The sequence below is a fragment of the Sodiomyces alkalinus genome, assembly GCF_003711515.1.
Source record: "Sodiomyces alkalinus F11 unplaced genomic scaffold SODALscaffold_2, whole genome shotgun sequence".
Lineage (NCBI taxonomy): Eukaryota > Fungi > Ascomycota > Sordariomycetes > Glomerellales > Plectosphaerellaceae > Sodiomyces > Sodiomyces alkalinus.
Genome location: NW_021167080.1, coordinates 776,305 through 792,463, shown reverse-complemented (window position 1 = coordinate 792,463; position 16,159 = coordinate 776,305). Strand labels below are relative to the sequence as shown.

Genomic DNA, 16,159 nt, shown 5'->3' with positions numbered 1-16,159 from the left:
ATTATTAAGGATTATAACCGCGCTAGCGATATTTATACCTATAGGCGTAAAAGCCCGCTTATACTCCGCGTATTATTAGAGTTCGGAGATCACGATATTAACGCCACCGAGTATAAGTATCTCCTTAAGTAGCCGAGTATACTCCCTTAGCTCTATAAGACTAAGGCGCCTAAAGTCTTTATCCGATAACGTTAACCCTAATACAGGAGTAGGAGTAGTAGGATAAGTATTCTTTTCCGCTATAATATTAGGAGGGACTAGGCCCGAAACTATTACCTCGCCTATAACCTTATAAAGAGGAGATAAGGCTAGCTATTCCACGTTAGTAACGACCTCCTCGGGAGGCGATATATCTAATCCTAATATTATCTGTTTTATAATCTTTAAGGGAGGAGAAAAGACTAGTATAACTACCTTATTAGTAACCTTTATTACTAGAGGAAATAAGGCTAGTTTGGTTATTTTATTAATAACCTTAGGAAGAGGTAACGAGGCTAACTACGGTATTTCCTTTTTTTAAACCTCCTAAGGAGGAGAAGGGGCTAATATAATTATTATACCGGGAGCCTCCGCGGGATATATAGCTATAGGTAATATCACCGTTATCGTTTCCTTAGCTATAAGGGTATCCTAAAACACTATATAGACCTTAAGATATAGTTCTTACTCCTAGAAGAAGGGTTAGTAATACGGTTATAACCTTAAAGGGGGAGGAGGTCTTATAGAGGCGTTCTTATTATCGTCGCTAATAAGGGCAACTATCTTAAATAACCTTTACGCGTGGTTTTTAGGGTATACTAGGAGACGGGTATACTAGTATATCTTCGTAGAGTATACGTAGTATTTCTTCCCCTTATTAGTCTAGCTACGATAAAGGCGCTTATACTTCTTATCGGCGATATCGCGCGTATAAGAGAGGTATAGCTTAGTATAAACGCTACTAGGAGGGTGCTTAGAAGGCCGACTATCCACCGATTCCTTTTTTTTTAGGTTGTAATAATAACCCGACTTATTATATAGTTAATATCGCCTTGAGGTATAGGAGTATTATACCTGTATCGTTATCGGCGGTACGCTTATTACTATTATTACTCCTATTATTACCGGGGGCTAGCGCTATCTATAAAACGATATAAGTTAGCGAAGGGTTCTTTATAAAAAGATCGCGAGCCAGAGACGACTTACCTTAGACGGGGAACTCTTAAATTAATCGAGTATTACTAATATTATCTAAGGATAGGAGAAGTTAGAGAAATTATCGCTATAAGGAAGAACGAATATATATAGAACCGCTATTACTATTATTATTATTATTAAAGGTAAGCAGGGGAATAAAGGAAAAGAGAGCCTATAAGGAAAACGGGACCGATATATCTACGGATAGTATTTACGTAAAGGAGGCCTATATTACTATTTCGGGTATATAAATAAAGGTTAGTAGGCGACCTAAGACTTTTTTAATATCGAGGTAAGGGCGAGGTAAGATAAAGGTACACGACTATTCCTTTATCACCGCGACGTAAAGGGGAGCCGAGCTACGACGGGGATATATAGTTATATAACCCCTAGAGGGAGAGGGGAGGGATAGTATTACGGGTTAACCCCGTTATAAAGGATCCGGCTATACTCCGGATCTTCCTAACTACGCGCTTCGTTAACGGACCTATATCGCCTAGTCATCGCTACCTCATAGCTAGCCTAGCGCTATAGACTTTTCTTCTTTTCCTTCTTCCTTCCTTAGTTCTAGATAATCTATTATTATAACCTTACTTAGTGCCACGACCTATAACTAGTCGTTTATAGTGTTCCAAGGCTATCCTAATCTTATAGAAAGTAGCGATTATATTAGGCTTTATAAACTATTTCGCTTAGCTTAGGTTTTATAGTATTTCGGTAATTAAAAGGAGTATATAACGGTTTTACTTAGTAATCGCGTTTAACGCTTAATAATTATAATAAAAATAAAGTCCTCTGCCTAGCTTCCTTATAAAAAGGATAACAGCCACGGCTTCTAAACTACTAGCATGGATAAATCCCTTATTTATTAGATTAATCAGTATTTTCCGTAATACTAAGAGCTCTTTTCTTTATCATATTATGAAGTGGCCCTTAAGGAAATAATAGTTTTTTACTATCGTTTCCGGGTATAAGGTTACCTCGTAGTTAACTCCTAGTTAGTATCGCGGTAATTAGTTAGTCTTATCGGGCGTAAATAAGTCGCCGAATTCTTATAATAGCTTTTTAGGTATAAAGTCCTTTAGGTCCGCTAGTTATTTTTTATTTAATGCTTTTTTAATATCCTTTAAGCTTACTCCTTAGACTAAGACTTCTTCGCCTTTCCGTTATAATTATCGGATAATACCCGCGAACACGGATCTAGTAGTTCAATAGGCGTCGCGGATAGCTTATACTCTAATAGGTTCCTTTATAGAACAAAGTCGTATATTTAATCCGGCTACTCTATAATAAAGCCGTTTATCCTTAGCGTAGTATATTATATTATTTTATTTTATCTAGGGCTTCCCGACAAATATATTTTCATTAAGCCCGGGTACTATATATATAAATATTCTTTATAGGTAACCGCCGATCTTAAGTCCGTAGACGGCGATCCCCGTGTTACTAATAGTCCCGGTAGCTTCCGAGAAGCTATTTAGTAGTTAATTCGTCTTATTTATAAATAGTAAGTAGAGTCTTTAAGTAAACTATTTACTTATAGCAGTATAGTAATTATAGCTAGTATTAATAAGGGTAAGGATATACTATTTATTTACTTTAGCTACTATAAGTGCTAGGTTATTACTAACACGTACTTTAAACGCCTCTTACTCCTACTATATCGAGGCTATCGGCTTTAATACCCGTTTTCGCGTTAAAACTATTCTTTTTCCGAGTCATCCTTACTAGTCGACTTATCCTTACTTTTATCGTGATCCTTTATACAAGACTCTTTAATCTTCCGGACTATATTTTAGGTTTCCTTTAGCTTTTTATAGTTCCGCGCGATATACCCTTTCTTATTATAGTTATAGTATATCTAAGCCTTTTACTTCGCCTTCCTATCGCTAACATAGTTTACTCTGCTTATCTTTATATTATTATTAGTATTCTTTTTCGCGGTTATATAGTCTTAAACAAGAGCGCGGTAGTACCGTAGCGGGGAAGAGGTAATATAACGGTCCGGTTTAGTATTAATTAGGGGCCCTATAAGCTAGGACCCCGGCGGTATAGAAGCGTTACCGGCTAAAGCCCTCTACTCCTCACTAGTAGTATCGCCCCCCTTAGAGGCGCTAACGCCGCTCTCCACGTATTTAAGACCCTAGAACTAGTTAGCTATACTACTACCACGGAGGCGCCGTACCGAAATCGAAGAGGGACTACGCACGTAATAGTCTATTAGAATACCTAGTATACCCTTTATGTAACGAGTTCGGCGAAGAACGTCTTATAGAACCACCTTCACTAATAAGGTGCCGCCACGGCCGCGACTAGAAGGTAGCGCCCGAGTAACGGCCCGTTTAAAGGATAAAGCCGCTGTTTTTAGGCGCTCCTTAGCCTATAGGCTATTAGTAAGAGGCTACCGCGATATTAAAAGGAAACTACGTACCGTAATAATACCACTATTACTGGTAGCCTTTACTAATAGGTAAAGACTATAAACGTCTATATAACGTTATTACTACTTCTTATTAGCAGGGGGGACTTATCGACTAGTTAGACCTCCTTAATATACCGGCGGTACGGTGATAGTACAAGGACGACTTATATCCTTATAGGGGCGTTAGCTATTAGCGTATTAAAAATAAGTAGCACTAGTGCCTATCGTATTAGTATAAGCTTTAACGTTATTAGGGTATATTACTAGACGCTTACTATAATATACAAAACTACCGTATATTAGCCGCTATAATACTACCTGGGTACTACTAAGATATATATACGGTATAATATAAACGGTTCCCCGCTTATAGCGATAATCATTACTATTAAGAGAAGGTATCTACGACTATTAGTATACTACTACCACGGCGCTACTATAATATAGAGATACTTATATTATAATAATTTTAGTGGTTAATATTAAAGTTATTATTACTATCGCTATTATATTACCTAGTCAACCCCGTGCTACTACGACCCTATCTATAAACTATAGACTATATACTAGAATTAAGTAAGGAACTTAGTATTAAGAATAAAGAACTAGGAGTTATTATTAGTTAGTATAACGCCGTGATAGTAAGCCTATAAGACTATAAGCGGGAATATAATAAGGAATACCTATAATAAGCTTTATAACGTTATAGAAAGAAAAAAAGGAAAAAGGATAAAGACTATACCCTTTATTAACTATTTACTATTTTTACTGGTATAGCGGAGCCTTACCCTCCTTATCTATTACTAGATATAGTAGGTACCCCCCGCCCACCCCTAAAGGAGGTAGGAACGCCTACCCTGCCTTTTCTTTATTAATTAAATAAAAGGAATAATAGGCTTAGTTCCCAGGGATATAAGGAGGCCGGAGATAGCGTGCCGCGGCCGCTATATAGCGGAGACGCCGCGGCATCTTTTTAGTCCTCGCCCCCTTACTAATAACCGGCCTAGGCTAACCCGAACCATAGCCTACTACGCTTCCCGTTAGCTATTAGCCTAAAGGTATAATCCAGATATACAGAAAGGACGAACCGGGGGCTATATCGGCCCCGTAACGGCACTACTCTAGCTAAGGACGAGTATAGAGGTTTTCCCCGGGATCCCGGGTTTTCCCCTTTATAGCTACCCGAGAAGGACTATATAGTCTAAACTAGGCTCCTATAAATTAAATAGGATAGCGGAGTAATAATAATAATAATAATAATAATAGTCTTAAGCTTCTTTATTATAGTTTCGTTCGAACTAACGACCTCTAAGTTTCCTGGCGATCTATTATACGCCGTTAACCTATATAGTATAATAGTTAATAAGGATACGGGCGGATATAAGCTTATCCCTAAGTCGGGAGGTAATTGCCTCTTTAAGGAATAAGATCTATATAATAGCTTTCTATTTAGTACCGCCCGGAAAGGCGATTTATCTTTTAAAATAGGGTAGGAAGGCGGTAAACGATTTATTACACTATTAACGAGTTATACGTAAGGCTTAGATAGCCCGTGATTATTCTATAGGGTTAAGATAGATATAATTAAGATATACTATAAAATTGTTAGGGTTTATAAGCTTACCCGGTCCGTCGCTTTTATAAAAGGCCGATATAACCTATTATACTTTAGGCTCTAGGTAATTGTAGATCGTGTACTAAGCTTATATATTATTCTAGAATAAGCTGTTATCAATTATAAACTTCTACTATATTACGTAGGCCTACGCGCTATAATATAGTCGCTTCCCCGAGAACTTTACTAGGCTATTAATAGTCTTATAGGGTACCGCCGTCGAGGTTAGGGCGACTATTATTATTATTGGTTATAGCGCTAGCGATAGAACCGGTAATAGGGTAGACTCTACTAGTATAAGGATTATCGGGGTTTATAAGGGAGCCGGAATATTTAAATTAAGCGGCGTTAGGTTTTATAGAGTAGGTAATTCTAGGAGCCGGGCTATAAGCTATTCGACTACTAGGCGTTATCGCTTATCAGCGTCTTCTCTCGCGCGTTATCGGTCTATAAACTAGCGTATTTCCGAGTAGTATTCTTATATCAGGGCGAGCCTTACCTTAATATCGTTATATTCTTTATAGAAAGGGCCTAGCCTTACGTTTAAGGCTTAGTCGTTTTCTTTAAACCGTCGGTTTATCTACTCCGCGACCTATTTAATTCTAATAGGTTATTAGGCGGTAGTATTAGGATCCGAATCTATCGCTAGTATAGTCTATAGGTATCGCTAAGTTCTAGATATATAAACGACTAGTTATAGGTCGTGGCACTAAGTAAGGTCGTAATAATAGATTATCTAAAACTAAGGAAGAAAGCAGGAAAAAGGAGAAAAGTCTATAGCGCTAGGCTAGCTATAAGGTAACGATAACGTAGCGATATAGGTCTGTTAACTAAGCGCGTAGTCAGAAAGATCCGGAGTATAGCCGGATCCTTAGTATTAGGGTTAACCCGTAATACCTAACGTCGAATTAGGTCTTAAGCAGGGTAAAAACGTCTTTTAATATATAAACTATAAAGCCTTAATCTGTTTTCTATAGGTAGTAATCCTACGTATAACTTATATACACGTCTATAACGAATATAATACACTTATACAGGCCGCCTAGCCATTCCGACTCTTTTAGATCGTGAAAATTAATAGCTAGGGCCTCTCCAGGCTTTAACGGGTAAAAAAATAGTATCCGACTAATCTATATAGGCACTTAGGATTATCTATACGCGTTATAGTCGGCGGTACGCGGTCCTTTTATTCTTACCCCCTAAATAGCGTCGATAATCCTTATATGGGTATCCGTACTATAATAGCTAAGGCATTTTTACTACCTTTACGCGGTAGTCTGCTATAGTTACCGCGGTTATCGTAATGTTCTATACGGGTTAGCGCGTAAGTGCCGAGCCAAGACTATAAACACGGTAGCAGTAGCTATAGCTTCCGCACGCTTAATTATATACTAGCCGTAGATATCTAGTAGCTCATAGATAAGCCGGTGATTAGTAAAGCTAATAATAGTATCGTTTATAGTATTCTAGCGATAGCCTTATAGGCGTAGCTAGTATTCTGAGACTATACTAGTAACGAACTCCTTATAGTATAGAACGTTATAAAGACGTAATAGCCTCTTCGTGCCTTATAGGGATTATATATAAAGCTTAATATCTCCGTATCCGAGGATAAAATTCTTATAAGTACTTACTTAAAGTAATAATAGGTTATTAGTAGACGGCGTAGCAGCCGTCAAACGGTCTTAATTATTAAAGATATAGATGAATAATCCTAAGTCTAGGATCGTGTAGTATAATAGCGTTTTAGCTTAGTTAATAGAGAGGGATACCCCTTATTATAATCTTAATAGTATCGTCGTGCGAGGGCGCGCTACCCCCCCTTCTTCTAAGGGGTAAACGCCTTATCGCCTTGTCGCGGTAACGGATAGGTCTTTAAAACTATAATAACGGCCGGATTAGTAACCCGCCGATTTCATAGTATAGTAGTTATAATAGGCGTAGTATTATAGAGTTCAGCTGCCTAGACCTCCTTTATCTTCTTAGCGGTACTAGCCCCTACGGCTTCCCGCCTTTTCTATATCGCAGTGTTTACATAGCTTCTAAAGCTATAATTACGTATCTTTTTCTATAATCTTTATAATATCTTCACGGCCATATTAGGTATAAGGGCGTATATCCGGCCTTACGTACTAATAGGCGGGGGTAGAATAGGGGTTCTTATATATCTTATAAGGCCTCCTTATCACGGGAGGGATAGCCTTTATAGATATATTGCTACGAGGACGCTTTTTATTATCTTTATTATTGGTAGTATTCTTAGTATCGGGGAGGGTTTTATGGGTATCAAAGGTGCCTCTCCCAACTCTAGGCTTTATAGCGGCGGATTCTAGATTGTTTATATTACTAAGAACTGCCCTTAAAGACTTTACAAAGTCGTTAATCGTTAGCTTATTTTCCGTAATCTTATCGTAGTTAGTTATTAAGTAAATTACTCTATTCCTAGGCGATAGGTTTAATAGCTTTTAACACGTTTTGGGCCTAATAGTCCGCGCTTAATAGCTTTAAAACGCTTATATATTTATAGTATATTATTGCCATTTTCTAGCTTATAACCTACCTATTTATATTCTTAGGTAGAGCCTTTATAGGCGTAGTGTATTATTAATTTATAACTAAGGCTTCCTTATAGAGGTTTATAGGGGTTAGTCCAATATACACGTAGAGGAGAGTAATCTAGGCTTATAGGGTATTTACGGTAGGATTCTATAGCTAAGTAAGGAGGTTATATAATATAGTATAAACGGTCCTCTTAATATATAAGTGTACCTTATTAAATTCCTTTTACTATGTATTATAGTCTGCCTTTTCCTTGTGGTATACGCGGCGATTTTATAGGTAGCGCGTACGCCCCTTTTCGGAGAGGTTATCGATAAACGTAAGCGTCCTTATCGATAGTTCTTTTATTACGGCTATAGCCTTCCTATAAGCGGCCGTCTTCTTCTTACCGGCGGCTATAATAGCCGTAATAGCGGCGGCAATAGCGGCGTCCGTGGTATTAGTAGTCTTATTACTATTTAGCGTAACGGTAAAAGATATAGTGGCCGTGGTCTCCTCCGCCGCGTCTAGGTCTATGACAAGGGCTTTATATTTATGAATGTTAAGTAGTATAGGCTTAAGAAGTAGGTAGGCGTTAGCCTCCTTATCGCTTAGCTTTAGATTAACATAGTTATCTTAGTAAGAGTCAGATGTACCGTGTACGGTGTGCTCCTATATCGCCTAATCCCTTTAGTTAATAAGGGTAATAGCGGCTGCCTTCTACTTAGTATTAGATATATTAAAAGATATCTTTATTTATTTATCAGTTAATTAATTAATTAATAGGTAGGTCGGTAGATTAATTAAGAGCGCTTATATAAAGGTGATTACTTTTATAGTGGAATAGGGTAGCCTCATTAATATCTAATATTTAGGCGTTATAAAACGGGCTTATAACTATTATATATTAAAATAGTACTTATATAATTAAATTAATAGAGCAGAAATCTCGTATATATATATTATATTAAGTTATATCTATATAAGTCTTTTATACCCTTAATTTAGGTGGTAAAGACTCTGTTATGGATACTATATTATTTGGATCCTATCCGGTCTTTTCCGGTATCCTCCCTTGTTATATCCTGATGCCGGAGGTCCCCGAGATCCGAAGGCCTTAGTCAGGCATGGATCCCCTAAGGACCACATTGTGGTCCGTGTGCCTATGTATGCGACACGAAGCCCTTAGTCAGGCATGGTGTGCCAGGCATGGTCTGTGCCAATGGGACATAGGCAGGTACGTCGGAGTGGAATCGATTCCAGCCAACGAGGTTGTCCGCATGTTCCATCCCCCTTAAAGTTCGATGCACACCTTGCCGCCTTGCCGCAGACCAGGCACACATGCAGGCGACTAACCTGAGCAAGCGCCATCTCCTGCTTCGTACCTTGGTAACTTTGGGGTTCTGTCCTCTTCTGGTTCGCGTTTGCAGAGAAGGTCTGATTTTGGGACATGTTTATAGCCCGCAGCTTACAACGTACCTCCTGCAGGACGCTGTACTCCGTCCGTAGCTCTTCGTACATTGAAGTTACTTCGTACATATATACCTACTTAGGTACCTTAGGCAGGTACCCATCGGGCGCCTTCTCTGATTCCCTCTTCCATTTTTCCATTTCTCCCTCTTTCGCCTTTTTCTTCTTCCTCCCTCATTAACCTCCACCTCCTTTTCCTTTTTTGCGCTCGTCTGGTTTGCGTCCTTGGCCGTCTTCGACTGATTTATGCTCTTACTATCTTATCCCATTCATTCACTCATTCACTCACTCACTTTCTACACGTTATACGCAGGAGGCGAAAAGCACTTCGTCCGGATAAACATCTCGTATTATCCATCTTTTTTTTGCTACATGGCCTCTCGTTTCAACGCCTTGTTTCCAGTCTAAGATATTTCGCGTGTCTTATCGCGTCTTGTCCCTCTTTTAGCCTTCATTTATGATTTCTTTTAATGCCTTCGGCGCCTGACTTATATTGTACTACTCATAATGCCTGCCTGGCCTTTCGACGCTTCGACGACTCTTACGACATCTTACTGAGTGCTCCGATCAGCTTTCCTATTTCCTCCAACGTTCCAAGTCCACACATCAATGGTAACCGGTCTCGAGTAACCCAACCCGAATTGTCCGCTCGCTACCAGCTCATCCTTTGCCGTCCTCGTTATAATGCCGGGTATGCCGTCATATCGAAGCCAAATTACTGCTTGTCACGCTTAACAAGGCTAAGGGTCTGCAGCTAGCAGTGTGACCGACTATTTGAAGCTATTTTTCGGCATCTACGCCATTGTCATTGTTCCTCCTTTTACTGAGTCTTTGCCTCTTTGGCACCGCCCCTGCTGCATTTAGCGTTTGCGTTTGGCCGTCCACACTCTCTGCCTCGCCGGCTCCGCCAGGCTCGGCGGCGTAACTCATTGCGTCGAACGCTCCTACTTGGTGCCCTTTGCCAGAGCCTCCGCCTGGTCGGGCTAGGACAGGTCCGCGGACATATACTCCTTTGCGGCTGTTGTTGTCTCCACGGGCTGCCCTCCCTCGTTGTTCTCTAGGAGCCGTTTATAGCACGAACATGTCTGCATCATTCCCACCTCACCGAGAGCCTCTCAGCGAGAGATCCCAGTCACAAACCAACTCCCTCGCCATTCGCATCGTTCCCTACAGTCCTCCTCGGCCTAGCGACTCACCGAGTGCTGCCTCACCCTCCGCCGCTCAGCACGACAAGTACGATGCACGCGCAGACGACGACTTTGCACATGAACACTTTACTCCCTCCGATGTTTACGGGTCGGCGCCTGTGGTACCTTCGCCAGGATCAGGCTCGCCCATGTCGCCGCGTCCATTGGCAGCTGTCAGAGGGCGTCCTGTCGTTTCAAACCCGAAAGTGCGGTCCGGATCAAGGCCATGTCATCCAAGCACTCATGTCACCCCTGTCTCTGAGGCCCCAAGCGTTTCGTCCCGCAACCCCACTGCCACCTCCGACATCTCCGACGTCTATGCGTTGTCGGGCCTCGACCGAGAACAGGGGCTTGCGACAGCCCCAAGACGTCCCCTGTCCCGACGTCGCAATCTTGTCAATATTCATCCCAACAGCAAGACTTTCAGCCTCCAGCCCCAGACCCAGCCTGCCTTCCAGGACGCTTTCAGACCCTCGTCTTTCTCTTTGTCCACCGCGAGTTCCTTTGAACGACTCTCCTCCTCCGATTGGCCTAGCGAGGGTCGTCCGAGTTCCCCTTTGACGACTCTGCCGGAGCGTAGCGCATCCCCGTCCACGCCAGCGTCGTGTTCCGTTGAATGGACCGCAGATCAAAACCCGTCGCCCTGCAACTATCGGCTAGTCGGTGGGCTCCGCAAAGTCCCCGAGACTCCCGGCTCGAAGCCGGGCTTCTCTACTGACCTGCCGCAGGCTTCGTCGTCGCCTTCTTCCCATTCGCATCTCCCTGCCTTGCTGGAAACCGAAGCCGTCGATAGGTCCCCCTACCCCTCGCTGACAAACAAGGGGTCTTTCCTCTCCTCGCATTCCGTTTCAACGAGGTCTGAGACGACGAACTACAAAGTCTACGCTGCCTCCTCACCTGTTGCTGTTGACACAGCAGTCGAAGGCGACAGCTTGCCACCTCCGTCCTCCAGCGATTCCAATTACCCAATCCTGGGCCGATCCTCGCCGCCTGTGCCCTCTACGCCAGACTTCTCCCAACCCGATACCGCCGCAAGCGACGCGAATTACGTGCTCCACGGAGACCCATCACCCTCGTCGCCGTCCTTGGTCGTAGCCGCGCGCCGTCTTCGTCCTGAATTCTCGCAAGAAAGCCTAGTCGTACCGCCACTGCGGCCCGCCAAGAAGAAACCGTCGTCGGAAACATTGGCGTCGTCCAAGTCCCGCTCAAGCAGACTCTTTCACAAAGGGTCTCTGACGTCAATCTCCAGTGTTTTTGGTGGTCAGGAAGCCATTCGCTCTGTTCTTCTGGGCCCCATGGCCTGGCTATACCAGCCCGAGGTTCCGTCCGTCGCCTCTACCCAACCGCAGCACCCTCGGCCTTCGGCTTCCTCCTCCGCTCCTCCGTCCCAGCCGGCCCCATTCCATATGGTATCCCATCCCCGCCAGTGGAGCTCGCAGCTGTCCACTGTTGCTTCAGAAGGCGAAGGGCCAAGCGACCTCACGTCTCGTTCCTCCTCACTTCTATCCGCTCCAGACCGCCGCAGCAGCGGATTCTCACCAAGCCATGCGCGAGAGATTCCCAGGGTCTCCTCCCGATTTCCTCTCGACGCCAACCAGCACGCAAGATCGAAACAACCGGACGTCCTAGTCGAGGAGCCGATGCCGACTTACAACCGTGCTGGTATGACTTTGCTGGTGAAAGACCAAGACGAACATGGCGATGGCTTAGCAGACTTGCATCAACTTCACAATCGGCCATCGCGTCGGAGACTGTCGAGCTTCTTGTCCAATACGTCCTCGGATCGCCATCTCCACTCATCTGGAAGTTCCAGGACGAACAGCTTCAATACTTCGTCTCTCCCAGCCTGGGCGAGGTGCGTTTAAATGTCTACATCTGATGATACTTGATGGTCGTCAGCTAACACCGAATTTTGCACAGATTGTATTACGGTAACGGCGAGCCGCGCCGTTGGCTTCGGCAAGCAACGTCCCTTGAATCAATGGCCGGCTACTACGACAACAGCCGCCCCCCGAGCTCTTTCCGCAGCGCCTCCCCGAGCATGGAGAATGCGTCTTTGCACATCCACACTCGGAGGCAAACGCCAACACCCCAAGAGGCTCCCTGCCCGCCGGCGGCGCCGCCGCGGACGCTGGTAACAGAGCCCGAGGAGATCGTCCAGATACCAGTAGGAAGCCCCCAAGTGCAACCGGCCCTTTCAAAACAGACCTCCAGCATCTGGTCACCGCACCTGGCCCGTGACCAGCGGGCCTCTCGGTACAGCATCTGGGAGCCGCCCTCTGTCTATTGGTCGGGTGAGGGCGGGTTCTTGGGAAGGCGGAATATTCAACTTGTTTTATTCGTGGTGGGCTTCATCTTTCCTTTCGGTGAGAGAGACTCCCTTTCCCCCTTTTCCCTTATTTCCTTATGTTCTTGTCCACCCGAATGACCTTTACCAGAATTTTCTGCTAACGACTATATCTCTTATAGCTTGGATGATAGCGTCATGCCTTCCCCTGCCTCACAAACCGCAGCCGGGCCAGTCGAATGTCCCCGGGGAACTGGCACAAATTTATCACGAGCCGTCTTATGGCGAATTGGAGTATCGTAGCAGTCGGTGGTGGAGGAATTTGAACCGATGCATGTCCATACTGGGACTACTCATTATTGGCGCAATTATCGCTCTTGCCGTTGTCGGCGTCACTCGGGGTTGGGGAAGGAACTCAAGCTGAACATCATATCCGGATATTAACGAACGAGTACGACCAGTCGAACCGACTATCGAGTGATGAAAACCTCACGAAACAAGGCAACCATGTATACGATTTATCTGACACGGTCTCTTTCTTTTTTTTTTGACTTACGAATACGCCGATCTTTTCCTACATCTCTTCGAATGACATGAGTAGCACGACACAGCCGCCGGGGCAGTAAGGGGGCATACGATACATGCCATCCGGGGCACGATTACGACTTCTGGCTACTCTTCTTTTTCAATACGTTCAGCAAAGCATCAACTTTTGCAAGATCAATCATTACGACATTTTGTCTTTCTTGGTTCGGACAGTCCAGAGTTTCCTGTCTTGCTGGACGTGGTCTTGCACTGGAGAGACTGCATTCTTCTGGCGTTGTGGGCCGTTTTTGTGCTCTCCACCTGTATCATGTTGTAACTATTCTAATCTTATTATATATTATACGGAATCCAAAAGAGACATGTCTGAAATCAACTCCAATGCTATGCGTTGTTTTCCTGTTGGAGGGCCCACTGTGATCGTTTCTTACGACTTAGTCCTTTTGTAAAGTCGGAAGACAACTGCATGTGGCCTGTCCTTGCCTTGGCTTCTAAAAGCCCATCCATCCAATGCCACCGCTGTGAAAGGACCACTGTGAAAGGCCATATGCTTGAGTGGAGCTCTGACTCTCCCAAATATGAAATGGTCATTTCCCACGTAATTCTTGTAGAACCTCGTCTAGTTCTCGCTCAGGATCCGCGGCAACGCCAAGGACCGGTTCTCGTCCCGAAATGCTGTCCTGGCTGGAGCTGCGGGCCAGTTTGACCCCTGTCTTCTTCTGTCGTGCGCCTAGTCGTTGCTTGAGTAGCTGCTTGCCAGGAGAAGCGAAGAAGCCCATGGACAAGATTACTCCAATAATGACGTAAAAGTATACGCGCGACCACACGAAGATGGATCCGGAGAAATTGAGGATGAGGAATGGAGCAACAACAAATGACATGGCTGTCTGTGTTACCAGCACGCATACGATGTCATAGTACCGTTTCTGGGGAGTCGGAAGGCCGGATATGGGGTCCAAGAAGAAGGGACGAATGTAGCGGCGGAAATCTGCCAGATCATTATTAGCAGCCGATCCATTACACCACATTCTGTTGAGATGGAGAAATTGAAGTCGATGAGTGCGGAGGATGGGCACGATCAATGTCCGGCGACTCACTCTTTGCCACGGTTTGGATCAGACTGGCAAGAACAAACGAGAGGTAATATCCAGGATAAAAGCCATGCCAGAGCGCACTCGTGGTGAAGGTGATGAGGCTCGCCCGGAAACCTGGCTTCTTGCCCTTGGGTGTTACTCGCAAGTAGACATAGTTTCTAAGCCACTGGTTCGTGTTCATATTCCAGCCAGCCAGGTAGCCACGGATATTGGACGCGAGTTCAACGCCCCAAGGGTCGATGTTCTGCAAACGGTTCCATGAAACCTTGCCGGTGACTGGATCAACGCCATTGTAACCCATGCCGGTGAGAATGCAAGCACCCTCTGCCAAGGACCATGCGCCATAATACTTAATCCGAGCCGTAAACCCGACACAGTATAAGAACCAGAGACGGCGTAAAAACCCGCCTTCGGCGAAGGACGGCTCAAATAGCCGCACCACATCATACCTAGCGGACATTGGCACGAAAAGACCGATCCACATCAAGCCACTGAGAGCTTTCCAAAAAGCCGGAGTGCCGCTGCGGGGGGTTTTGCCTTTCCTCCTCACGGGCGGTTTCTTAGATGCTTCAATGTTTGGGGGCAGCTCGAACATGGAAGTGTCGAGCCACTTGCGGTACTCGGCGAAATCGAAGGCAGGTCCGGCAAAGAGGGCCGGGAAGAAAAGCACCCAGCCCGCATAGTCAAGCAAGCTCGGCAGCTCGCGCAACCTCCGATCCTTCTGAAAGTCGCTCAACCGATCCTCCGGGAGCTGCCCGTCTGCCACGTTCCAGCAGAAAGCACTGAGTTTCATGACGAGGACCATCTGCGCCCCCGTGACATCGACTATCCCTGGGTCGCCTGCAAGCTGCCGGTATATCTGGTTGACGGACAGGTGCGCCATGACGAACAGGAAGCCAATCCATGGCATCAGGGAGCTGCGTCGAAGGTATTTGGCGATACAGTAGATGCCTGCGGAGCTGATGAAAAGAGTTTGGAGCCCATCCCGCAAGTCAAAGAGTCCGAGGAGATAGAAGGCGGAAATACTGCATTGGCGGGATATTCGTCAGCCAGTGATATTCCCTAACGCAAACTAGCCCCTCGGTTTTAGCATTCTGAGCTTTGGTGGCATACCATATACTGAAGATGTTTTTCTCGTCGGGCCGCGAGTCCGGGATGCATTTCAGAAGACCAGCCAGTGGATATGAAAGGAGCCAGGAGAAAACCAGTTTTACTACCAGAAAGCAAGTTAGAGTAATTAAGGCAATCTAGGCGGCGAATCGAGAAAACGAAAAATAAAGATACAGAGCGAGCGTATTAGACTCGACGACACGACTTACGATAATCCGCCGATATGCCGCATCTCGACGATATCAGTTCGAACGCTGAGGTCAGTGTTAATACCGTTGCTCATGGGCTGGAGCATCTTAGGCAGTCCTTACGCCGGTGGATGAATGTCAACATGATGGAATCGCGGGGACTAATCCGCATCGCACCGAAGGAGTAAGTCAACGGGCGTCGTCGGTCAGAGCAGAGCCGAGTGCACCAAGTCTGCGCGTTGCGAAGCAGATCAAGCCATAATCGTAGGGAAGGCGGTGTTACGTCAAATATCAGATGCCCTCAGCCACCTTATCGAGGTGTGATAAACCATATTATGTTAGACACGTGGAGTACCTTGTTCCTACATATATATATACTTATTTCCCCTAGTTTTCCTTTATAGTTAGATATCCCCGTGAAGTACCACGAACTTTACTTACATAAATATATATATATATATATATATATAATCCTGTATTTTTATTTATATTCTAATAGTTATAAGCCCGGCGCTCTAGTAATACGACT

At 44.6% G+C, this 16,159-nt stretch overlaps 2 protein-coding genes across 2 annotated transcripts; one reads left to right on the top strand and one right to left on the bottom strand.

The window, feature by feature from the left end:
- Positions 1–10,302: 10,302 nt before the first annotated feature.
- Positions 10,303–13,119, top strand: SODALDRAFT_356111 (hypothetical protein; the record flags this gene model as incomplete). Its single annotated transcript, XM_028613885.1, has 3 exons — positions 10,303–12,263; positions 12,329–12,774; positions 12,878–13,119. 3 exons carry the CDS (start codon positions 10,303–10,305, stop codon positions 13,117–13,119), a joined length of 2,649 nt encoding a protein of 882 aa, XP_028467970.1.
- Positions 13,120–13,530: 411 nt separating this feature from the next.
- SODALDRAFT_329831 (membrane-bound O-acyltransferase domain-containing protein) lies at positions 13,531–15,935 on the bottom strand. Its single transcript, XM_028611056.1, has 5 exons — positions 15,754–15,935; positions 15,652–15,696; positions 15,446–15,545; positions 14,336–15,357; positions 13,531–14,226 (listed from the first exon to the last, which is right to left on the bottom strand). The coding sequence occupies exons 1-5, from the start codon at positions 15,773–15,775 to the stop codon at positions 13,826–13,828; spliced, it is 1,590 nt and encodes a 529-aa protein (XP_028467969.1). The 5' UTR covers positions 15,776–15,935; the 3' UTR covers positions 13,531–13,825.
- Between the last annotated feature and the right edge of the window lie 224 nt (positions 15,936–16,159).